Source organism: Ursus arctos, unplaced genomic scaffold, assembly GCF_023065955.2.
Source record: "Ursus arctos isolate Adak ecotype North America unplaced genomic scaffold, UrsArc2.0 scaffold_1, whole genome shotgun sequence".
Classification (NCBI taxonomy): domain Eukaryota; kingdom Metazoa; phylum Chordata; class Mammalia; order Carnivora; family Ursidae; genus Ursus; species Ursus arctos.
Window position 1 is genome coordinate 39,951,111 of NW_026622763.1, and position 26,286 is coordinate 39,977,396.

The 26,286-nt window shown below is 43.9% G+C and overlaps 1 protein-coding gene across 17 annotated transcripts in view; it reads left to right on the top strand.

The window, feature by feature from the left end:
- The window catches only part of PKP4 (plakophilin 4), a 235,706-nt gene extending 210,065 nt beyond the window's left edge, over positions 1 to 25,641 (top strand). For 14 of the 17 annotated variants that reach the window (XM_057317940.1, XM_057317943.1, XM_057317931.1 and 11 more), the window contains 11 exons: positions 364 to 547; positions 3,926 to 4,043; positions 5,540 to 5,731; positions 5,931 to 6,104; positions 10,052 to 10,202; positions 13,762 to 13,957; positions 17,895 to 17,979; positions 18,103 to 18,220; positions 20,960 to 21,088; positions 22,801 to 22,874; positions 24,638 to 25,641. In XM_057317940.1, the coding sequence (XP_057173923.1) occupies positions 364 to 547; positions 3,926 to 4,043; positions 5,540 to 5,731; positions 5,931 to 6,104; positions 10,052 to 10,202; positions 13,762 to 13,957; positions 17,895 to 17,979; positions 18,103 to 18,220; positions 20,960 to 21,088; positions 22,801 to 22,874; positions 24,638 to 24,886 (1,670 nt within the window). In that variant the 3' untranslated portion in view covers positions 24,887 to 25,641. The remainder of the gene's footprint in view (positions 1 to 363; positions 548 to 3,925; positions 4,044 to 5,539; positions 5,732 to 5,930; positions 6,105 to 10,051; positions 10,203 to 13,761; positions 13,958 to 17,894; positions 17,980 to 18,102; positions 18,221 to 20,959; positions 21,089 to 22,800; positions 22,875 to 24,637) is intronic. The other 3 variants (XM_057317952.1, XM_057317958.1, XM_057317959.1) reach the window with 2 other exon arrangements.
- The last annotated feature ends 645 nt before the right edge of the window (positions 25,642 to 26,286 follow it).

Consider the following 26,286-nt stretch of genomic DNA (forward strand, 5'->3'; position numbering starts at 1 on the left):
TGAATGACAGCTTTACGACAGTCACAGATGGGTCATACTCATGACCCTTGGTTGGATCGTGCCCCTTCCCCTCCAAGAGTAGCTCTAATTTGCTTTGCAGAAGCCTCAGTCATCCTGTCTGGTAGATGCGTAGGCTGTAAAACTTCAGAGGAGGACTGCCAGAGCTGTGTAATACGCTGCCAGACGCTCACATGTGTTCGCTCAGCATTTATTAGAGGTCCATCCCCTGCCTGGTTGCAAATTCAGGCCATAGATTAGATTTGGAACAGACCGAGTTCACATCACTTGGGGCTGCTATGTTTTATTCCTAAACCTGCAGGATCTCTAGTTGATGGTTTGATTTTTTTAAATCTCATTTTTTAGGAGTTCTTTGGAATTTATCTTCATGTGATGCTGTAAAGATGACAATCATTCGAGATGCTCTCTCAACCTTAACAAACACTGTGATCGTTCCACATTCTGGGTGGAATAACTCTTCTTTTGATGATGATCATAAAATTAAATTTCAGACATCACTCGTTCTACGTAATACGACAGGTTGCCTGAGGTAAATTCTTTTTTCTTTCCAATTAATTCTTTGATTAAATAAGGGTAAGTTGATTTTAGAAGGATTTACTTCACTTTATAAACATTTACCTACATTTCCAAGTTTGTTTCAAAATTTAGGCCACTGGACTCTTATCCTGTGAGGAAAATACCATGAGCACGGACTAGTGGCCTGAAAGACATTATCTGATAAATGACTCTTCTGTGGATTAGTAAAAAGGGCCCTTTCAGTCTGAAATTACTGCCAAAATTCCAGTGTTTTCTACTTTAACAACATTTTTCTGGTTATTACATCCTGACTGCTAATGTGTTTGCAGCCTGGTTTTTGTTTAAATTCAAAATGTGATGGTAAAAACCTTCTTGCTTTTAAAAGGTGCAAAAAAGGTGTGTGGTTTAAACAGTTGTTGGGTTTGAGTTTTATAAATAAATGAAAATGAGCCCAAATACTATTTTAAGTCATTATCTGTAGCATATGAAATTCACACATGCTCCTTGAAGTGTGGACAGGAGAGTTTTATAAATAAATGAAAATGAGCCCAAATACTATTTTCAGTCATTATCTGTAGCATATGAAATTCATACAGGCTCCTTTAAGTGTGGACAGGAGTGCTTACTTTTGCCTTTAATACTCATCAGTTCAGTTTCCACCCAGTGTCCCAAGTGTACAGTGCTCTGGGAACTTGAAACGGAAGCCTTGGGGCAGAGTGGCACAGTGACACTGAGAGATAGCCTGGCTTCCTGCCCCATTCGGAGCCTCAGTTTCCTCACCCTGAGAATAGGGGTAACAAAACCATCTCACAGTCGTGAAGAATGAGCTCATATAAAGTGCTCAGTGAGTGGCTGACACACAGTGGGTGCTATCTAACGTTTAAGCCACACATCCCAGCATCTGTGTAACAAGTCGAAAGATGGGGAGGGAGCCTGGGCTGCTGCTTGGAGGCGGCACTGTTAGGACAAGTGACTGTCAGCCCCCTTGCTGTGGGCGGATGATAAGAGTCAGGATCCTGGGAAACAGGCCAGCTCCCTAACTCAGACGCGTGCATCAGAGGGCAGATTGTATCACCTCCTGATGATCTGTGGAAGGAGCGTCTCATCCTTTCTGTGCTCCTGGATCCAGGGAGGCTGTGATGGCTCCTCGGCCAGCCTGCCAGGCTTCCCAGAGACAGGACACACCAGTCCGGCTCCCCCAGTGGTTCAGGGCTATAAGCATGTTTGGTGCATGCCCTCTGCGGGAGATCAATGATGAACAAGACAGGTCCCTGCTCTGAGAGAACCATATTCTTTTGAGGAAAACAAATAAGAAAATAACAGTATGTGCCATGATGATGTAAGTTATGAGGAGATGATTTTGATGGTCACGTGGCCCCTCACAGGAAGTGAAAGTGAAGTCCAACCACCAGGAGCTGCTTATTTGAGGGTGGGGTGGGGTCAGGAGGACTCCTTGTTTTAGCAAAGGGAACAAGTAGCGTAATGGCTCTGGGGCAAAAATGGGCTTATGGCTGGAGCTTAATGGGCGAGGCACAGAGTGGTACCAGATTATGTAGGATTTTTGAAGTCAGAGGAAGGAGTTTATAGTTTATTCCAAGTGCCTTGGGAAACCGTCAGAGGGCTTTAATCTCGGGAGTAGTAGGACTGGATCCTGGCTTTAGTGTGAAGACTGAACAAGGGCAAGAGTAGAGATAGGAGCCCGAGGCTATTACAGCAATCCAGCGAGATCACGACAGTGGCCTAGCCCAGGTGCTGGTGCGAGGTAGGAGATAGGGGGTATTTTTGTGGAGGGAGAGCTAATACGTAAGTCTTTGCCTGGGTGAATCACTTGGGAGCACAGGAAGAAGAAAAGGTGGAGGGATGAGCAGTTGAGAGTTTTGACCGTGTCCACTTTGAGATGTCTCATTAGCTATCCATGTAGTAATACCAGGAAAGCAGTTGGATAAAGGAGCCTGGGGTTTTATCGAGGGATCAGCCTAAAGGTAGATGTTTGGGAGTCATGCGTGGGCCCATAGGTTGTATTAAAGCCAAGCAACAGAAGGAGACCACCCATAAGAATATAAAGATAAAGACAAGAAGGGACCAGAGTAGTCCTGGGCACTCCAGAGGGACCCACCAGCAAAAGAGACTGAGAAGAAAAGGCAGCAAGATAGGAGGAAAACCAAAGAAGTGAAGGGTCCTGGGGGATTGTAAAGGAATGGAAGATGGCAACTGTTGGGTGCTGCTGAGAAGCGACGCAAGATAAGAGCAGAGGAGGGACCATGGGTGACACTGTCTCTCTGGCCCCAGAAAAATAAAGAAAAATCATTCCAAATCCCACTTATTTGGCCTAAGTTTTTGCAAAATCTCAGAGTTAGCCTAGAACCCTTGTTAATAAGACATAAAATAATCCTTAAAATTTAGTATCAATTCATGAAGGCAAACTGATATAGAAAATTTCAATATGGAGGCACCTGGCTGGCTCAGTCGGTTGAGCATGCTACTCTGGATCTCAGGATTGGGAGTTCAAGCCCTACATTGGGTGTAGAGATTATTTAAAAATAAAATCTTTAAAAAGAAGAAAGTTTTAAAATGGATAAGACTAAAACCAATTTTCAGGGTTTTTATATTTGGAAAAATTATAACGTAAGTAAATGTCCATATTTAATTTGAATGGTTATACAAGAAATGACATTTCTTCTATAAATTCAGGAAGCATTTGTGACCACCTATTATAGGCAGAACATAATAGGTGCAGGGGACTGCCAGCCCTGGTGGCCCAACAGGGGAAGCAGAGCATGTCTAGAAATAACAACCATGGCTAACAGACATTGCAGGCACTTTTCGAATTGCTTTATATGGAGCCTCTCTTCCTCACACGACCCTATGAAGTGATCATATTATTCTCCCCTTTTTACGTACGAGGAAACTGAGGAGGATAGACCCCAAAACAATTTTTAGGAGCTTAGAAAGTGGTGTGTCGGGGCGCCTGGGTGGCACAGCGGTTAAGCGTCTGCCTTCGGCTCAGGGCGTGATCCCGGTGTTATGGGATCGAGCCCCACGTCAGGCTCCTCTGCTATGAGCCTGCTTCTTCCTCTCCCACTCCCCCTGCTTGTGTTCCCTCCTCGCTGGCTGTCTCTATCTCTGTCGTATAAATAAAATCTTTAAAAAAAAAAAAAAAAAGAAAGTTGTGTGTCGTAGGAGGAATACAGAGTCCAGATGGGCCTGCTCCCTTCTCTCTGGGTGGATAACGAGGGGCTAGTTACTGTGAGTTCTCACGATGTTAAGATGTCTCCTCACGGATCTACGTGGCCGCTGTCTGTCGCCCGATCTCTCAGATGGTAGGTAAGGCTCCGTGGCTAAGGAGTGAGCTGTTCATCTCAGCAGCTCCCATGTGTCTCTGCCCATTCAGGAACCTCAGCTCCGCGGGGGAGGAAGCCAGGAAGCAAATGCGCTCCTGCGAGGGGCTGGTGGACTCGCTGCTGTACGTGATCCACACGTGTGTGAACACCTCCGATTACGACAGCAAGGTCAGTGCTGGCCGGCCGCACGACGGGCGTGACGGCAGATGACAGCAGCTGCCCGACGCTGCTCCTTGCATGCTGCTGATTCTTTCTGGAATTCCTGAGCCTTTCCTACTCATTACACTACACTCCAGATGAAGGGGAGTCTCTCTAAAAATTACAAATTAACAGGGACATGACAGTTCAAGAAAAGAGCCGTAAACCCATGAAAACTGAGTGACTCCGTGTGGCCAAGGACTAAGCACAGGGGGGCAGGGCCCAACTTTCTTGTGGTTCTCTTGGGCTGATTGTCACTGTGATTGCCCCTGCTGCTGTTGCCTCCAGTTGTGTCCCCTGTGGCTAGAATCCGATCCATCTGTATTTGAGTAGCTAGTGAATAAACATGCCTGGTCGAGGCACCACCAACCTCTCTAGCCCCAGTGCAGGCCATAGCCCCCACCCCACACCCCATCCACCACTTGGGTACCCTTCTCAACATCCCCCGTCTTACCCTCTGACCCCTCCCCCTGTTGCCCTGCTGGTTAGTCTGTTCCCAGTAGGAGCCCCTTCTGTTCCCCTCCTGTTTTCCCCATCCTTGCCCTAGCACAGGGCATTCTACTTATTATTTTTTAGCTGTGACAACCATCTAGGATCTGCCCCAGGAGCAGGGGCTGAGGAAGGTGGCAAGACACAGGAAGGAGGGACTGAAAGTGTCAGGAGTTCCAAGGTAGGCCAGGTATTGGCTTTTCAGGACGGGCTAGATAAGGAGAGGCCGGAAGTAAGTCTTGTGTCATAAACATGGGTCTGAGAGAGAAAAGAAGGATGAGTGGCAGCCTCAGGGAGAAGGTAGGGGAAGAGTTCAAGGTTTTTATTTGAATCTTGTTGAACCAAAAAGATCTGTAGATGAAATTGAGAGGAGTAAGCAGGTTGGAAGGAGAGCTTCCTGGGAAGAGCCGAGCTTGGTTTTCGGCGCTCTCAGTGAAGTGACAGCCTCCCGGTCGGAGGTGTGATGCGCACTGTAAGAAGCAAAAGACCGCGTACAGAAGGCAAAATGTCACAGAGACCGTGGAACTTTTTCCACAGAGAGAGGGGAGAGTTTGGAGATGGACGGGAAGGCCAAAGATGGGACTTGAGGGGAGGGCCTTCCCCAAAGATGGGGTGACTCTCACCTCTTGTCATGGCGAAGAAGGAGGAGTGAGGCTCTGGCAACTTGGGTGGGGCTGTGCCGCTGCGGCAACGGTGAAGCAGAAATGCTGGGCGTTTTCTCTTCCAGAGCCTTGCACGTTTTAATCGGCACGAAGTCAGATCCGCAGATGCAGTCAGGGTGGCTCTGCACTGTCTCACTCGGGTATCCCACAAAAATTCTAGAATCATAATTCTTTCCCTAGATTATTTCAGGTTCCCAAAAGTAAAAGAGCGGTCCTCTCGTATTCTGATTGACTTAGGTCCCTGCTGCTCGGCACAGAAGCGTTTTGCAGTAATGCGCTACGATGGTTTTAATTACCCGCCGTGTTGGTTTTCAGACTGTGGAGAACTGCGTGTGCACCCTGAGGAACCTGTCCTATCGGCTGGAACTGGAGGTCCCACAGGCCCGGCTGCTGGGGCTGAGTGAGCTGGATGACTTACTAGGAAAAGAGTCTCCCAGCAAGGACTCGGAGCCAAGCTGCTGGGGGAAGAAAAAGAAAAAGAAAAAGAGAACACCCCAAGAGGATCAAGTTAGCATTTTATTTGACATGAAACTCTAAGGTTTCATTTTTCTGGGAGTAAGAAATCACATATTTGGCAAGAAAAGAAAATTTCTCATTATATAGTTTTTCTGCCTAACTATAGCTGAATCCAGCAGAGAGGAATGTTTTCAAGTATTGGAGATGGTGTTCATTTGCTTCCATTTCACGTGTGCTCTTTGTCTTTCAGTGGGATGGAGTTGGTCCTATCCCAGGACTGTCAAAGTCCCCCAAAGGGGTTGAGATGCTGTGGCATCCATCAGTGGTAAAACCATATCTGACTCTTCTAGCAGAAAGTTCCAACCCAGCCACCTTGGAAGGCTCTGCCGGATCGCTCCAGAACCTCTCTGCTGGAAACTGGAAGGTATGATATCCTCCCCGGGGTCCACACTTCTTTCTGTCTGTGCAGCCAGACCAACAGTGAAGGTGAAAGGGACACAGCTGTTAGGACAAAAAGGCGGGGGGCGATAGCAGTTGGCTCTGGGCTCAAAGATGAATGTGACACAGCCCTCCCTGTACAGACTGAAGGCCAGCAAGAAAAATGTTCAGATCAAGTCAGTACAGTGTAGGATATGTGGTAAACACGGGGTATGTGTGTTGTGCAGTCTTAAAAGAGGACCTCTAACCCAGTCTGGCAGGTAGGAGAAAGGCAAAGAGGGGAGCCAAGAAGTAGGGAAGGTTTCCTGGAGAGATGGTGCTGCCCAAATGGAATCTTTCAAAATGAGCAGAAGTAAGCCAGCAAAGTCTAAGGTTGGGGCTGTAGAGGGAATGATCCAGAGAACGGGTCAAGAGAAGAAAGGCCTTGAGGTGAGAAAAGGACAGTGTGGTGGGTGGAGACTGCAGGATGGTTGCTGGGGCATCAAGGGCAGTGCAGGCATGGCCCGGGTTGGACCGTGGATAGGCCTGACGGCCAAGCATCCGTAGCTAGGACGTGACATGCAAACCACAAGGGCCAGTAAAAGGGTTTAAGCAGACAGGTGACACACATGTGGATACTGTTGGGTCCCTTCTGCCGCGGTGCAGAAGGTGAATTCAAAGAAGAGGAAAGTAGAGGCTGGGATTCTGTGCTGAACACGCCAGGGGCCTAAGTTAGAGCTGAGCAGGACGGCGCTTGCAGCGGAAGGGGCTGCTGTTCCTCTCTCAGACGCTTATACAGAACATACGAATGGCAAAAGTTACGACATCTCCTTAAGGTGTATGACTTCTTTATGAAAATTGAAAGTGGCTTCCTACTGTTACCACTGTAAGAGGTTCTCAAAACTTTTTAATCATCATCTACTAACTTCCCAGATAATCCTTTTCTGAAATACTTTCAAACTCTAAATATTTCCTGACAAGTGTATTTTTTTTTCTTGTTTCAAGTTTTTATTTAAATTCTAGTTAGTTAACACATAGTGTAATATTGGTTTTGGGAGTAGAATTTAGTGATTCATCACTCACATATAACACCCAGGGCTCATCCCAACAAGTGCCCTCCTTAATGCCCAACACCCATTTAGCCCATCCCCCTACTTTCTCTCCAGCAACCCTCAGTTTGAGCTCTATAGTTAAAGAGTCTCGAATGGTTTGCCTCCCTCTCTTTTTTCATCCTTCCCTTATGTTCATCTGTTTTTGTTTCTTAAATTCCACATATGTCTGAAATCATATGGTATTTGTCTTTCTCTGACTGACTTATTTCACTTAGCATAATACACTCTAACTCCACCCACGTTATTGCAAATGGTAAGATTTCATTCCTTCTTATGGCTGAGTAATATTCCATTGTGATATATACATATACACCAGAGCTTTTTATCCATTCATCAGTCGATGGACATTTGGACTCTTTCCATAGTTAGGCTATAAACATCGAGGTGCATGTGCCCCTTTGAGTCACTGTTTTTGTGTTCTTTGGGTAAATACCTAGTAGTGTAGTTGCTGGGTCATAGGGTAGTTCTTTTTTTCTTTTTGAGGCACCTCCATACTGTTTCCCAGAGCGGCTGCACCAGTTTGCATTCCCACCAATATCTGTTGTTTCCTGTGTTGTTAATTTTAGCCATTCTGACAGGTGTGAGGTGGTATCTCATCATGATTTTGATTTGCATTTCCCTGATGATGAGTGAGGTTAAGCATCTTTTCATGTGTCTGCTGGCCATTTGTATGTCTTCTTTGGAAAAATGTCTGTTCATGTCCTCTGCCCATTCTTAACTGGATTATTTGTTCTTGGGTGTTGAGTTCAATAAGTTCTTTATAGATTTTGGATACTGACCCTTTATCAGTTACATCATTTGCAAATATCTTCTCCCATTCCATAGGTTGCCTTTGAGTTTCCTGACAAGGGTATTTTAGTAGAGTTATTATAATGCTTGTTTTTGGCTACTTCCTCCACCACCACCTCCCAAAATGAGAATCTTTTGGCCACTGTATTATCCATGAAAGTGAAAAGCATTGGTCAGACTAGGTGTGGTTTGTTTCATGCAGTCAACTACTATAATGAATGTGTACAGATATTTGTGGCCTAGTGCTAAGCCAGCATGGTTATCTGTTATTGTTATTCTTAATTAACGTGCTAATAGCTCAGCATCTAAGTGCTGGCTCTGGAGCCAGACCCCTTGGTTTTGAATCCTCGCCCTTCCACTTACTAGCTAGGGGCTTTGGATCTTTCCATCCTCAATTTCTTCATCTGTAAAATGGAGGTAATACCAACCTCATGAGGTGGTTGTGAGAGTGAGATAATAAATGTGAAGGACCTAGGACAGTGGGCGGCGCATAAGTATTCATAAATATTTATGTTGGTGACCCAATGTTCACATTCAGTTTCTTTTGACCCAAGAGATACATTTGATGCCAATAAAAAGAGACAATAATTGAAATAGATGTGATTTGAGTTGCGTTTATTTCACTTCTCGAGTCATTTAGTGAATGAAAATTACATGGCAGGTTCATTTAAAATATAAATATTACATTAAAATCACTTCAAAACTATCTAAAATAATCAAAATATTAGGTCCTCATTAAGAAAACAAGATAATCATAGCCACACACAGATGTTATCAAGTCAGAAGCTGTTTTGGGAGTGGTGATGACTCTAGTGCCCCCGAACGGAAACACTCTGGGCTAGGCTGGGCCAGGTGGTCTCCAGGTGAGACAGGTGTTGGCTCTGTCCTTGCAGATTTCAGAGAGAAGTTGAGGAAGCTGCCTGGGTGCTTTAGTCTATAGCAAGTCATGTATTCCATTTCCTCCACCCCCACAGATTTCATTTGATTTAGAAAATCAAGTATTTGTTTCATATGAAGAATGTTAATAGGATCTTTGAAATGCATCTTTTCCTCTTACTTGAATTATTAAAGTAATCTATTCTGTTGGTATTCAAGAAACCGGGTGGTCAATCATATATTTTAATGTTCAAAATAACACAGAGGGTTGGCGGATCTTCGTCCACATGTCCTGACCACAGCAGGAAAGGATTAGATGTTTACGAGCAACATTTTTCAATTCTCTTAAATTTTGAAAAACAGTTTGCATTGGTAAAAAATGTCAATAAAAACTCAAAACAAGATTAAAGACCCAATTTTCAAATGCTACTTTTTTTTTTTTTGGTTATTTCCCTGATGACTTAGCTAGCGTTCATTTCCAATTCAAATGGTACACATGCTGACTCGCTGAACAGACTTGCTTCATAGCCACAAAAGAATTTCTTGACTCTGAATTAAAAAAAGAACCAGCAAACTAATCTTGCATAAGAAAGCATTTTGCACACAAATATACTTTTTCACCAGTCTGTATGAATTATGATGCTCGGTATTTCTGGAGAATTCCTTTTCTTCTGAGGCAAGGGCTTTTTTTCAGTCAATCTCTTTGAAAGGTTACTGAACTCTAAATATTGTTGCAGAGCATATAGGAAAAGAATGTACTGTTGGAGACAGGTTCTCCTATAATGTGTGCTAATCACTACCGTCTCTGCCATCCTATTATAGCCTCTGGACCTGGCATGGGGCCAATTGCAGAGAAGACCCAAGATGCTTCCGTAATCATGTTTATGTATCTGAGGCAGAAAGCAATCACTGCCTTCTCTCTTCTGCACAAAAATATATGGCAGATGGTGGTTAGAGATTTTTAGGCTTTAGGATTTCTTTTTAAATCAGTCATCCTACCCTGTCTTTATCCCTAACTGTAGTTTTTTCTTCACTAGACACCACAGATTTAATCTCCGACTGAAAAGAAAACATTTAATCTATTAGTTTATCTTCTGGAAACATCTTTTTTAGGTGACAGTAACATCTGAGAGTTGAACTGTGTTTTATACTACTCTTGGCTTGTTTCACTCACTAGTTTGCAGCGTACATCCGGGCAGCTGTCCGCAAAGAAAAAGGGCTCCCCATCCTTGTAGAACTTCTGAGAATGGATAATGATAGAGTCGTTTCTTCGGTGGCAACTGCCTTGAGGAATATGGCGCTAGATGTTCGCAACAAGGAGCTCATAGGTATGTTCTGGTGACAAGGTAAGTTATAAAGAAAAAGCAGCTACATATATAAAACTAGGGGTGCCTGGGTGGTTTAGTCATCTAAGCATCTGACTCTTGATCTCAGCTCAGGTCTTGATCTCAGGGTCGTGAGTTCAAGCCCTGCCTTGGGCTCCACATTGTATGTGGAGCCTACTTTAAAAAAAAAAAAAAAAAAAACTCTTCTTTTGATTTATAAAAATATGACATTTAAAGTGATCAGCAGCCGAGTTCTACCCTACAGTTTCCTGACATATTTGTATACCCTTTGTGCTGTCTATCCTTTGTGACCGTTCCTTTTCAGCCTGAGGCAGGCTCATCAATTAAACATTGATCAGGGACGGAAAATTTTCAAAAAAGGTAGCAATTTCACTTATACATTACAACACTGTTTGATAGATTTGGCATCTCTGTTTCCCAAGAGAGGTTCATTTCCTGAGCAACAAAAGAAGCTAATTCTCACTTTCTGATTTTTGAGGCTGAGATCTGCTAATTTACCAACACTACCATGTTCTAAATAAAAAAGAAATGACATAAATGGTTTGTAGCTTTTCCCTCTCAGATTTGTTTAAGTGTTCATGCTAAGGCAAAACCACTGTCCCAAGGCCATTTCCACCCCAGGGCAGGGTCAGGACTAGGCTAGAGCAAGTGAGGCACACAGGGGTGTAAAATGGTAGGAGGCACCCACACTCAGGGCTGGCCAAATGCAGGGTTGGCACTCGCATGAACCTGACACTGAGCACCTCTTCAAGTCTGACACCCTCGACGGCTTAGCTGGCTTGCCTCCAAGGCCACTGCCGCACTCAGGGTATATAGTACAGGGTAGAGGAAAGATCAGAGACTCTCCAGTTGACCTCAAGTGAAACCCTGGATCTGCTTCTCACTAGCTCTGTGACCTGGGGTGTCCTGTGGTGAGCCCACCCAGCTTGAATTCTTTCATCTAAATTTGAAAACTCTTTCTCAGCCCTATCTCTGAAAGGGAGCCGACCACCCTGCTGTCTTTACCATGGGTTTGCTGTGCAAATCAAACAAGAGGATGAAGCAGCTCCTTATAAAACGCAGAGCCCCACAGCTGATGACAGGCCGGGAGGGGGGGAGGGATCTGACAGGATCTTTTTTTTTTTTTTTTTTTTTTTTTTTAAGATTTTATTTATTTATTTGACAGAGAGAGGCAGCCAGCGAGAGAGGGAACACAAGCAGGGGGAGTGGGAGAGGAAGAAGCAGGCTCATAGCAGAGGAGCCTGACGTGGGGCTCGATCCCATAACGTCGGGATCACGCCCTGAGCCGAAGGCAGACACTTAACCGCTGTGCCACCCAGGCGCCCCGATCTGACAGGATCTTAGGTGGATTAGTGAATAGGGATTGAACTCGTTAAAATATGCCTGTCCTGAGGGAGGGGAGACAAAGATGGAGAGAGGAAGAGAGACAGAGAACAAGGGCAATAATATTTACCTTACAGAGGATTCACTGTGGCAACTTACACGAACGCTCCTGCACAGTGCCTGGCGGAATTGCTATTTTAAATTATCACCTTCATTAACCTGCTCTTAACACATCATTCCTTGAGCCAAATTGTCCCCCATGGAGAGAAAAGGAGCTTCTTCCACACCCTGTGCATACAGTCCAGCTGGTGCCTGATGCCAGGATGCATTATAACTCTTAGTTCCCGCACTTCCTTGAGAGAAATCCTTTAGGTCCCTAAGGAGATTTTTTTTTTCTTAAGTTATGTTTGTTACATCCATAGTGTTTGAATTTCTTGTAAGAAGCACATATAGTTTGGGAATTCCTGATGCTAAAAAATAAAGAATTGACAACATATGACGTGTGGCCTGTCATTCCACAGCTGGGAGGGGACACAGAGGTGCAGAGGTGTGGGGCCGGTACCACTGAGTGCCAAGACCTCTGGGAAGGAGGAACGTGCCTGAGAGTCCTGGCCTTCTCTCATTGCGTCCCTGTGTTTGCTGTGAAGGTCCTGACCCACTTGTGAACTTTCATAAGCATTTTCTCTCTCCAACTATGAGCATATTTTTACCCAACTGGAGCACTGGTTTCATGAATCACTTTCCTCTTTCTCTATAAAGATCCCTTCTTTCCTGAGGTCTGAGCCCCTCCCAGATTCAATATTCAACTCTAATTCACTCAGCACTTCAGTCCTAAGAACCAGCCCTTTCTTGGACCCCTTTACTCTCTGCTCATATCCATCACCAGCACAAGCAATGAACTTTCTCTTCAGAGCGGTTTTTCACAAAGAAACAAAGTTTTGTCACTCTACAAAAGTAACTGCGTATAAACTGAGTTGGACCGACCCAGCTGTCTAGAGCTGCCGGCTCCGAGGGGACTGGCAGGCTCACTTGCAGGAAGAGTGAGCTGCCTTATCCCAATCTCAGGGGGCAATTTAAAGTTGTGCCTTAACAAAATGACGAATTGTGTGTCATGGACATTTTGGTTGTTCGTGAGTATTCAGAATCACCAGTGCTAACTTCCATCTGTTCTAAAAACCACATTTATCTTCTGGCTTATAATGTCAACATTGTTTTTCTGCTATTAACAACAACGTTCACTGTGAGTAAGCCAGAGCCTTCCGTTTGAAACGCTGTAAATTATGCAGCATGTAGTCAGGGCCTGTCTTCTACTGCTTACCATTGTATATAAATAGGGCTTTAATAAAAACCCTATTTTGTATCCACTCAATTATTAGCATAGAAAAAAAAACTAAGAAAATATTTACTTGAGCTTTAGTTCATTTCTTCTGTGTGTTGTGTAATTATTCTAGTTCGTCAGTTGGTAATTGACATTGAACAAGCTAGAGACATTTTGGTTTTGGAGAGAAGTAAGAGAAACTGAGTATCTGTAAAGCAGTGCTTCAATAGCGAGGGGGCTCCCCAGCCTTGTCCTGTCAAGAACTCTATTATCATTGCATCACTCCTACCAGATAATGTAGCCATCATTTTAATTCCAAATGTCACTTGTGTGTCATTAAAAGAAACTAACATGTTCTTATCACTATTGACGTCAGGTCAGCTGGTATTTACCTTCAACTGGATAAAAATGTGTAATAGTACCCAGTTCACACTTTAAGACCCAGAGAGATTTAATGAAAAGTATTGTGTGGCAGCTTTACGTGGTCCAGTTTTAAAACTTACTCAAAGATAAGTCTTTAAAAGCTTTAAGAGGAAATTAAGGTATTTTTGATGCATAGGAATTAAATTGAGAATAAAACTATTCTTTATTTTTCACTGTTAATGAAAATAGTTCAACTAAAGCAACTTGATTGGTATACCCAATTTTATACACTGATTTACATTTTCTTTCAGTGGCTTGCTATAATGTTTTATAGACCAATCATTTCTTTGAGTGGCATTGTAGTAAACATTAACTTCCCCCCTACGGTTGTAATATTTGTCACTTTCTATTTCGCCATACTATTGTCTTCTGAGGTTCTGTTTTTAAGGGAGAACATAATGTCAGGATCGGTCAACAGCAACAATAACAAAAACCTAGTACCTTCTAAAGTGGAATGAAATCTTTTGCATTTGGCAGGTAAATATGCCATGCGAGACCTGGTCAACCGGCTTCCCGGCGGCACCGGCCCCAGTGTGCTGTCTGATGAGACCATGGCGGCCATCTGCTGTGCTCTGCATGAGGTCACCAGCAAAAACATGGAGAACGCCAAAGCTCTGGCCGACTCAGGGGGGATAGAGAAGCTGGTGAACATAACCAAGGGCAGAGGAGACAGGCAAGTGCAAGGAGATGGAGCATGAGGCTTTTATTACTAGGAATGTCCTGTGATAAGGGCCTTTGAGAAGGGTATTTCCTATTGCAAAGGATTTATTCCTGCATTTCCTACACACCAATAAGATACACAGTCTCCACCGATGAAAACCTGTTTTGTTGAGAAGGGGCATTTGCAGTCATGTGGCCCCTTTTCTGATATTTACTTGGTTCTAACATCCCTCCATTTGTCTCTGAAGCCATGTTTGCTTGCGCTGACCCTGGGAAGAATCAGAAATCTATGATGAGGACCATCTGAGGGCACCTTCCCTTTCACCTTTGACTTTACTCTAGGCTCCAGGGCCTGTTCTGCAAGAATATCTTACTGAATCCTCAGTTCTGGGAATGATTCCTCTGCCAGGTGCCCACAAAGTATTAAAATCACTGCTCTGCAGTGGGGCCTGCTGTGTGGCCTCAGGATGCACCCTGGGCTGGGATCAGACATTTCCCTTTGCTTCCTGTTGACACCTAATTGATGAAGCAGCAGAAGTAGGGATTAGGGAATTGGTGGCAAAATAGAAGGGTTTTGTTTTGGGTTTTTTTGTTACAGAGCTATAGCAGTTGACTGTAAATCTGCCTTAGTATCAGATCAAAGAGTCCTTCAAGGAAGTGGGAAGTAGGGCTGTTCGCAGCCTTCTCAATCAATACACAGGGCAGCAGCCACCTGATCCATGAAATGGCCCCTGTCTCCCCACTCTCCACACCCCACCCCCCGTTCTCCTTCACAGCACTGATTAACCCCTGATATGTTATTTAGTGTTGTCTCTGGCCTCTGACTCCCTGAGTAGCAGGGACTTTGTCTTTTCTTTGCTGTTCTACCCTCTACATGGAGAACAAAACCTGACCTATAAGAGATGCTCAGTCAGTATTTATTACTTGGCTGAGTGACGGTGCTGGAATTCACATTATTTCTTGTCTGATCTTTTACTTTATACTTTTGTAGGAATTTCTCAAATAGAAGAATATTGTAGCAAAGCATATTCTTATCCCCCAGAAGTCACACCTATCAACATTAACCATATTTCCTTTCAGTCCTTTTTTCTTCTTTTTAATCTCATTAGTAATAAATGCACATGCACCTTTTTTATTTCAGAGGAAATGAAATGTTACAGATAAAGCTAAGGTAACCATAATCACTTCTGTGCTCTTAAAATTTCATTAAAGGGCCTTCATTTGCGAAAGGCATAAGAAGACGCTAGAGAGATTCTGAACCAGTGCCAGAACCTTTGTATATTGGGGAAAGAAAAAAATTCTCATCCGGTATAATCTTTTTTCGAAACAAGAGACTCAGAAAGTCCCGGATCAACTCAGGTTGGCCTCTGAACACATGACGACCTTCCCTTAGGAGTCACTAAGTTTACTGCCCGCTTGCTATGTACGAGAGCAGCAAGCAGATTATACAATAACCCCTACCCCCGGGAGCTTACATTCCTAGGCGAGGTAGGTGAGGTACCAGGAGTGAGAAACACCACCTGTCAGATGCAGATGGAGCAAATAATAACATCGGGAAAGGAGATAAGGAGGAAGCGGAAGGGCCTCGTGTGTGGTGGACAGTGGGAAGCCAGTGGTAACAGAGCAAGTCGGGAGGAGCTAGGGGGAGGAAACGTAACCAGAAATAGAGGACCCTGTGAGTCAGCATGAGGACTTTGATTTACTCTGAGGAAAACCAAAAGCCATTGGAGATTGTTCATCAGTGGGGGGACATGGTCTGACCTCCCTTAAAGGGGTCATCGTGACTTGACAAACCTTCCCTTCCACCAAGGAGATACTAATGGTGGCAACAATTGTAGCGGTGAAGAAGTGGTCGATTCTGACGTGGTTGAAAGAGTCCATGGAATTCTGAGGGATCAGATGAGCAGCAGGAGAGGAGGAAAACGGCAAGGATGACCGCAAGGTCTTTGGCCAAAATGACCATGGGATGAAATTGCACTCACCAACATGGGGGAGCCTACGGGAGCAGGTTTTTTAGGGAAGACCAGGTGTTTGGTTTGGACGTGTGACATTTGAGACATCTATAAGACATCCACGTGCAGTGTATGGTCAACAGAATATAGTTGAGTTCAGGATAGAGGTCCGAGCCAGAAATATAAATTTGGGAGTCATCGGTGTATAAATGGCATATTTAGAAAAGTGAAATAGGCTGAGACGAATAAGGAAGAAAATGTAGATGGAGAAGAAAAGAGGCTTCCTGGCTCATAGCTAGAGGCCAAGGAAATGAGGAGCCGAGAAAGAGCAGCCAGAGCATTCAGAAGAGGACGTGTTGGAAACCAAGGGAGGAAGTGTTTCAGGGGTGAGCACACGTCAAATGCCCCTGCTCAGTCAGGTCGGATCAGGACTGAGACTGTCCAGTTGAACGCTACTGATGTCACACATTGCAGAGAAGATGAGACATTGGAAGATGAGAAGTAGAGTTAGGAGAAAACATAACTCTTCCAAGGAGTTGCACTACAGAGGGGAGCACAGAAATTTCCTTGCTTTTCTTAAGAGTTAGCTTTCTACTGATAGAATTCGTCTTTGCAGACACCTAGCTAGCTGTTTTGTATCAGGATTTGTAGTTGGCACGCTCCTGTTTGGTCAAGTGTCCTTTCCTGCCTCCTGGTTGCCTAGCACTACAGGCAGGGAGATAAACACCAGCAGCATGGTCAGGAACCGGCTGAGAACGGCATGGCTGTGAGGTGTGAAGACCCTGCAAGGCCATGCTGGGTGTCAGAAATTTCATCTCGGTCCTTTTTTTTTTTTTTTTTTTTTTTTTTTTTTTTTTTTTTTTTTTGAGATACCTCCTTGCTCTGTGATCCATTTTGAAAATACAAAATTTAGAATAGCTTTGACTGGGTTGGTCTGAACTGCTTCTACCTTTGACTCATGAGGAACACTGAGAAGAGGAAGTCTTAGGTGGGAGGTGGTAATGGAGATGGATGCAGAAATGCCCGACTTCTAGGAACAGGCTGCCGCCCTGAACTTGCCTATACTCCGTCCTTGCTGAAGCCCTTGGAATCACTGCAACCCATATCCTGTTACTTGGGGCAGAGAAAGTGCTTCCAGTCTGCTCGCCTTGCTACTTCTCCCTTTCCTGAGAGTTTAATTGGGAAGATAAGAAGAGGAAATCAGATTTCAGATCCTAAGATACACATTTGAAGTCAAATTTTCAGCGCTGAAATGAATTCTGAAGAGGTATTCCGTTATCCTTACGGCTGACTCCCCAAGCACTGATCCACCCCTAATGTGGTGATCTGGAGGTGATCTGGAGGCCTGCACTGAGGCTACACTTCCCTCGACACTTACGCTGAGGCCCCCGATTTAGAGGAGCAGCTCCCGAGGTAAAAAGCAGTGACTCGTGGTCAGCAGTGCTTGAACAGAGCGCCAGTATTCAACAAACGTATTCAAAGAGGAGAACTTAAAACCACCCATATTTTCCACATTGAACATTAGGGCACAGATGTACATTGGTTTATATAGAGGGATAAATGATAAGGCAATGGACATGTTTATATGAAGACCTAATAATGGGGGGAAACAAATTGGGAGGGTCCTCTGACAGGATGCACGGTCATGGTTGCATTAATCCCAAAACCCCAGCAAGGTCAGCCCCTTGGGAGATATGGGGGGGGGGCAATAAGCTGGGAGACCCCCAGCTTAGTCACTGCTCATCCTGATCACAGCCTCTCATCCCAGACTTGACTGCCCAAGAGCCTCACTTTGGTCCTTGCCACTCTGGCCGGCCGTGAACTTGCCCATTTCCCAGGTACACCTGATTCCTTGGTTGTGTTTTCCAACAGCAGCCCCTGCGTCCTCTAGTCCTTGGAGAGATGGCCTCTTGGCCACTGGTTTGCAGCCCAAATCTCTGCAAGTGGAGCCTGAGGCTGTGCCGCCCACACTCATTAACGTCTTCGCTGTCTCCCTAGATCATCTCTGAAAGTGGTGAAGGCAGCAGCCCAGGTCTTGAATACATTATGGCAGTATCGGGACCTCCGGAGCATTTATAAAAAGGTAACTTACAAGAATAGCTCTGGCATAATTAGCATTCATCAGAGCACACATTCATAATCATTTATTGTAATGAAATGTCATTATTCATTTTGAGAGGTTTCTTTTTCTCTTTTAACTCCACAGGATGGGTGGAATCAGAACCATTTCATTACACCTGTGTCGACGTTAGAGCGAGACCGATTCAAATCACATCCTTCCTTGTCTACCACCAACCAACAGATGTCACCCATCATTCAGTCAGGTCAGTGGGCAAACTCCACTCCTTCGCGAGAATATTTGTGTGACAGACATTATTTTCCAGCCAGAGAAGACTGAACATAGACGATTAAGCCTGTCACCTCCAAACACTTAGGCGTTGTATTTGCTCTTCAAGCCAAGAGCCTTCTTTGGGAATTACATGCCATTGTAAACCAAGACCCACTTTCCTCCTTCCATTTTAAAAGTTTATGCAAGTTTACACATAAATGTATCCTGGGGCCCTCCATCGCATCTCCCCCAAGATTGTGCTTCACTAGGTTTGAGAAGGGGCTCTGCTTGACCTGGCTGGCCAGGTGACGTGGATGCAGGGGGGGAAGAGCACACTTTGAGAACCACTAGCTATGCTTGAAAACAGCTGCCCTGCCTGCCCACTGGCCATAAGTTTGGAATCTCCTCCAAAGTGATTTTTTAGTTTTCTTGGTGAGAACTCTTAGAAAATGGGTCCTTTAGACATGATCTTAATACCTGCATTCTGGGGGAGCTACGATCTCCAGCACTTCTTCCTTCCCAGTTAAACCTCCATCCCCTGGCTGTATTCCAGGACCTCCCCCTACCCCCGCCCCCGCATCCAGGACTGATGGGAACAGGCTCTACAGGCGGGTTTGCAGGAATTCCCTATGATTTGTAAATTGGGAATCTTGGCACCCACACTACCTACTTATTAGTGTCTAATTTGGTAGAGAGAATGTTCTGAGACTCAGACTTGGGGGGGGGGTGTTTGTTTTTTAAGATTTTATTAATTTATTTGAGAGAGTGAAAGAGAGAAAGCAGGAGACAGGGGAGGGTCAGAGGGAGAAGCAGACTCCCCGTTGAGCCGGGAGCCTGATCTGGGACTCCATCCCCAGGACTCCAAGATCATGACCTGAGCCAAAGGCGGACGCTTAACCACCCAGGCACCCCCAGATTGTTTTTTATATGTAGGGGCAGAATATCGCTACCAAGCCAAGTTAATCCTATAAATTTAATTCTTAGCTAAATGAAATAGGAAAAGTAATAAATATCTTTTTTTAATTTGGCTTTAAATCTCCCATTCTGACATATAAATATTATCTGTTTTATTCAACTGTGCTACTGCTGGCAGTCTTATTTCTCATGCGGACAAATGTGGCCAAAAAGACAAATATAGGACTGGTGGTTCTTGCCACATAATTGGATGTCTGCACTTGTACTAGGAATTTTTTTAAATTATCTGTGCCTACTGAGTACGGTGTATATTTTTATCTTAGTTTTTCAATTATGAGTTGTTTTCTTCAAAGAGACTTATGCTTGGTTTTTGACATCCTTGCTGAGCTCCCAGGTGTAGCCTGAGGCTGTCTTCTTTTATAAAAATGCTCAGAATCCTTTAGGGACTCAGAAATAGGGGTGTCAGGGGAAACGAGATTTGGCTGCTTAACAAAAGGCATATGTAGTACAGGCAAAAGAATAATTTCAGACAGATGAGGGCGTAGTTACTAAGCAATGAACTTATTCACGTACACACACTGGACAACGTTGATGAGCCCACCCAGGTTCCTAGGTACCTTTCTGGATTGTGGGTCAGAGGTAAGATATAATTCATACTGCTGCTCCAGTTATTGTAAGGGCTAATCCTCCATCTCTCAGCACTAATGTATCAGCTTACTGGCACTTCTGATGCCTCGCTCTTGTACTTGTGGGAGGTAGGTGGACATGTTCTTTGTCCTCCTACCTTCTAGAAAGTAAGCAAGGTGAGTAGCACACAGACACTGCCCACGCACGCTCACCTTTGTTGAACACACAGCAACCCTATGTCAGTGCAGTGACCTTCTAAGGAAACGATTTCAGTGTCAGTCTGCCTTTGGAGGCAGCAAGGCATGAAGGAGCACCGGTGTCAAGGCTCAGGGGCTGCTGCTTTCAAGTGGCTCAAGTGAATAAGTGACCACTTGTATTTATAATTACCTTAAGTGCAAGCAACATGACTTTTTAATGAGAAAAAAAAAGATGTGTGGTGCTTTTCTTCTGTACAGAAATGCTTAAAACGAGATCTGTGGATAGATACAGTATTATTAAATGTTTGGCTCAAGCTGGGATAAAAAATTGCCTGGGGTTTTGTGAGGCCCCACTTGTTAGCACTGTGAATTTCTTGAGGAGCCAGGCTTACTGAGTTTACAAAATTTCCCTGACAGCTGATCACCATAAAAAGAATTATAAATTTTATGGGCTGGGCACTCTTATTCAAACACATTTAGAGATACAGATATTTTTGAAATAATTAAAAATCAAAATATGCCATAAAACACCTATTTACTGAAGAGCTGTACATCAAGGATAATAGATGGGTGTTTTACAAGCAACGGCATTGAGGGCATAAAATAGCAAATGTAACTCTTACGTGGCTAATAAGTTATTCTCACTCAATTGTAAAGGCCTATTGGAGTCCTGGAGGCCCACTATTGAGAAAGCTGTGTGGTTTCTGCCCTGCGCCTCTAACCAGGCAGCCTACGCTTCAGCTCTCAGGAAAACTCTGGCAGGGCCACGCTGGCTCAGGTTCTCGCAGCCCTGGGCCTGAGGCTTGACTTCCCAGTCCTCAGCACGGGCTGCTCTTCAACTCACAGTATCTCTAAGAGCTGATTTTTAGCACCAGCTGCGTGGCATTTCTAATTGCTGACCTTTATTTTTCCAGAGAGGATTTTGCAGAGACACTGACAGTCTGCTTTCTCTTTCTTCTCTTTTCTCTCCCCCTCGTCCTCTGCCCTCCCTTCAGTTGGCAGCACCTCCTCCTCACCAGCACTGTTAGGAATCAGAGACCCTCGCTCTGAGTACGATAGGACCCAGCCACCTATGCAGTATTACAATAGCCAAGGGGACGCCACACATAAAGGCCTGTACCCTGGTAAGACACCAGCCGGGTGTGTGATAGAGTATCTCGAAAAGCCACTCGTTTCCAGGCACCCCGCCAGCGGCCTGGGAAGTAGCCCGTGCCTGTATTGAGACGGTCCCCCAGCAGACCACGTTCCAGCCTCTCCATTTCCTGCTTCCAGGGCTGTTGCCTTTTCCTCTTGTTTTAAGGAAAACAAGCTAAGGTAGTGGCCTAGTGACCACAAATAAAAAGAGCACCATATCCAAGAGAGATGGCTTCTGGCTTTCTCCCAGTGCAGTCCCTTTGCTCTGCTCCCTCTCTGTCCATGCAGTGTCTCCCCGTGTCTCGCCTGCGTCAGAACTCGGAGTTGTGGGACACTTTGCAAGGCCACATCTCCTAGACTGGCTCATCTCTTAAATTCAAACCTGAGAATGGAGATCAATTTCATTTATATTTTCATGGAAAAGAATTTGAATGAACAACAGAATGTATAATGTGATTCTTCCCTAAGTGATTATATTTTAAGAATAACAAAAATAATGTTGCATAGTATGCATATTTTTATGTCATTCAGAAAGCTGGGCATCTAATTCGTGTAAAAGGATGCCAGCCCAAAGAGTTACCGGGATTTCATATTGTCCCCATTCTCAACTCTCTGGCAAATTATAACTACTCTAGAAGTTTCAAATAAGGGTGTGACTGAGCTACCACAAAAGAGTACTCTTTCCTCAAAAAAACCTATTTATTAAAAAGAAATAGAAGCTGGTGGCAACTTAACAACTGCTGGGGGAGCCGTCTCAGTTGTGCTGTTGTCTCTGAAATTGTGATTTCACAGGACTGTTTACTAATCGACTATTGTTACTATGGCAATTAATAGCTCAGAAAATTGCAGATGCTACATTTCAAACACCAAGCTCTTTGCAAAGGAGATGCACAAACTGAAGTGCATTGTTGCTTCAGATTTGCAGCAGCCTGCTTTATTTTAAAGATCGCCTCTTTAGCATGCATGCCCTTCTGTATCTTCTTTGCTTGCTTCAATAAACTAATTTGCCTCAAGTATGTTTCATTTTCCTCATTATAAAAAAAAATCTTCGCTAGCCCTAACAATAATAGAAGGGTAGCCAATGACCTCATCGGGAGTCTGCTGCGGACTCTTGAAGACAACCATCTGATTATCAGATTCTTTTTGTTTCTAAGTGTACTTAAAGATGGCAGACACTAGACCGTGCCTACCTGTGGCCAGACCGCTTAGAACATGCCTATGCCTGCTTGTTCTACGACCTGGGACTTGGAATCAAAGCTGTTCTGAAGGCATGGAGCTTGTTCTAATGTTTCCCTTCCCCCATCTGACCCAGTGCTCTAGCTCAGAGCCCTGGAAAAGTGATGTCCCTCGGCTCAGGGAGCAAGGCTGCTGTTCAGAGCCAGCCAGGGAAACCACAGGTATGAACAGCTCTCCACAGTGACCAGAGGTTGAGAAGGAAACCTTTTGGGATCGGTATTAATTTTTGGTGAAACACACACAGAACTTATCTTTGCCATATCCATTATCCCCTAACAGCCCTGAGGTGAGCAGCAGCTAAGCTAGATCCAGGGAACTCAGACCGCTCCCTGTCCCGATCTCCGCTGACACTGGGAAAGGCAGGCCCTGTCAGGGACGGCACCAGCCCTAGTGCAGGGAGCCCACACAGCCTAATGGACCGGAGTAATGAGCACTAGTTTTAATTTCATAAAATATTTTCTTACAGGCTCCAGCAAACCTTCACCAATTTACATCAGTTCCTATTCCTCACCAGCAAGAGAACAAAATAGACGGCTACAGGTGAATTTGCAATATCATTTTTACAGAAGGTTGATTAGCAGGGATCGACACAGTAAGGGGTCCGTGCCGGTTGACCTACCAGAGCTGGGCCAACACAGCAGGGGCCAAGGAGCTTTCCCTGGGGATCTCTGCTCCTCAGAAGCTCATCTGTGGTTTAAGCCAAGCACTGTTTCCACAGTAGCCTCATGTGCTTGAATATTCAAATCGGTGCTGCTGAGACCACCATGCCACTGATGGGAACCAGCTGAGAAGTCTTTAACTCATATTCTTTGCCCAACAATCTCCTTTTCCCACTCCTTTTTTCTGTTAACCTCTAAATTCTCTTCCATCCTCTGGGTGGGGAAAGGTGGTAAGCACACTTCATTTTCTCATCTCATTTTTCTCCTTTTTTGTACACCTCATTTCCCATCTTCATGACTCCCTCCGCATTCAAGCATCCATGGTTTGAAACCACTTGAGTCGGTGGCCAGGTCTCCATTAGTCTCAGAAGTCAAAGTGCATTCAGCCCTACTGGGGTGGACCCCACTCTCCATCCGAGTGGGGACTAATGGTTGTGGCCCCAATCTCTGCTTTCACGGGGGTCTAAAATTTATGTTGGTCCTTCCTGATGCCATGCCCACATAGGTCATCTGATCTCTCCTCTTACCTTCCATTAATATATGAGCAACTGGGGTTTTCCAAACAAGCCTGTATCCTGAACTTCAGATAAGGATACTCTAAGACCTCCCCCCATTTCATCTTTTCTCTGTAGATGGAAGAAAAAAGAACTCCCAAATTATTCATAATGTATGCTATAATTTTTAAGCCAGGAGGAAAAAAAAAACCTTAAAGTCATAACTCTAACTTAAATTTAAAAAAGACTTCAGGCTCTGAAATACTGATAATGTTAGAATCAACTTAGTTCCAGAACATGATGTTGATAATGTACATGGTAAATTTGTTACATCTTAGTGGGGGGATTTGGGTATAATCGAGAGGGAAAACAGACATAAGTGCCATGACAGTTTTTCTCCAAACATATTTGAAGAAATTAATGTGAGGTCAGAGATGAGATAACACAAAAGGAAATGGGGGCAGGGTGCTCTGAGGTGGATGCCCACATGGGTTTCACCTTGCTTCTTTACAAATCGATTAGTCCTGGCTTAGGGAAGTCTTTCCTTTAGAGCTGTTTGCTCACGTGTCTCTTTCAGTTTTATTATTCTGCTGCCCAGAGATTGCTTACTCCTTTAACAGTACCTCACATTTCTTTTAAAACTGAGGGATGGACTCAATCTTCATCTCTGAGGTAAATGTTTTAAAGGATGGTTCTATACATACACAACTATCTGAAGCATGAAAATCCCACCTCCAACCAAATTCATGATGTACTACTCATGGTTCCCCTGTGTCAAAGCAAAACTCAAGGCCTTCCTTTCAATGGGCATGCCCAGGTAACAGGCCCCTCCACAGCAGAGCACAGAACTGGACCTCTAGGGGGAAAGGAGGTAGCCAGGGGCCATCTTGGGCTCTCCGGAGACATCAACTTCTAGAGGCCTTAGAACAGGACTTGAGCAAACTCTGCCAGCCCACTTATAAACATAGTTTAAAATCCTTACAATCTACTAGTAAATACACAGCGTGTACCAGAAAGAACTTTGAACCATATCTTCACAAATACTGAATGCTGCTTTAAAAATATGAAGCAGGAAACCCACATTAATTTCCCTTAAACACATATTTCCAAAAATTGCTTTGATTTATTTGCTTTTTCATTTTGTCAACAGCATCAACAGCTGTATTATAGTCAAGATGACTCCAACAGAAAGAACTTTGACGCATACAGATTGTATTTGCAATCTCCTCATAGCTATGAAGATCCTTATTTTGATGACCGAGTTCACTTTCCAGCTTCTACTGATTATTCAACACAGTATGGACTGAAATCAACCACAAATTATGTAGACTTTTATTCCACGAAACGACCTTCTTATAGAGCAGAACAGTACCCAGGGTCCCCAGACTCATGGGTGTAGCATCAAGATGCTCGGTAGAGGAACTCTTCTTTCTAACCTTGTTTGGATTGAGATGAGAAATCCGTCTTGCTGATTTGCTGATGAAATGTGAAAGTGAAATGGAAGGACTGAGTGAAGAGCATATTTTTTTTCTTTTTGAGGAATTATCAGGGAAGTAAGGAAACCGTCGGGAGAGAGGACTTTCTAAGCTCTATTTAGGTGTTAGATCTAATTACTTATAGATTCTGTAGTCTGGTGAAGGTGTGGGTGATGTGATGAGAGGTTTGAGAAATGGGTGAAATGAGATGGGGGATGTGTAGGTCAAATCAAAGATGATTTTTTTAATGTGAATAAAGTTATGTTCTGATAGTTTGTACAGAAAAAAATAATAAAATGGATGCCCTTCATGTTTTATTGCTATTACTAAATGTCAAGATTGTATGCTATTATGTCTTGTAAATTTCTTTTGTTGGTGTAAATATGGAAATGCCACATTGGTTAAGTGCCATCATTTGTAATGCAGTGTGTCATTTGAAAAGAGATTTGAAGAAAACTGACAGCTTAAAAAACAAATGGGAAACCCAAGGAATTGTTAGCAATTAAAAACAAACTATAACATCCTTTGTTTTCAAAATGAATAGTGTACCTTTGAAGCACAAAAGTCCAGTCTGGTATAGAAGCGCCATGCCCATTCCCTGCCTCTTTCATAGGACACTTCACTGCCATTTTCTATGCACATGAAAGAAAAATAAATGTGGAAATTTCATCCTTGGAAATTTGTTCCCTGTTCTTTTTTTATTTTCTGTGTGTAATACGGAAAAGCACATTCTATAAATGTGAATCTAACTGCATGTTGGAAACAGCTTAAATATATCCAAGTATTATAGACTTTTCTAGTTTTATACACTTTATGAGATGGACCAAAGAATGAAACTATGAAATCTCCTCCTCTTTATCTACCTTAGTATTTTTATTTTGGGGGATCTGTTTTGAATCTAATGTACATTGTCTTTTTTTTTTTTTTTGTCTTCAGACTGCTACATGTCTTTAACAGTGCTTTTCACCTGAAGGAAATTACATCTGGCAGGACCAGCCCTAACCAAACTGACGACGACTCCTCTTGGCAAGTTTTTTAAGAACTCAATAACTAGGTAAAAACAATGGTTGGGCACTTACTGGTTGACACCAATGTAGGAAACCAAAACATATTCTAAATAATTATTTTGCTGAATGATCCGATGAGACAGTACTCCCTGGATTAGAGACAGAGTGGAGGAAGCCCCATATACATGATAGGGGTTCCAATAACCAAGCAACATTACTTGTAAGCTTTTCTCCATTTGTCAAGACGAGAGGCACCAGCCCCAGGACGCCCAAAGACAGGCCTTCCTAAGTCTTGCAGTTTCCACCCTGGATCTTAT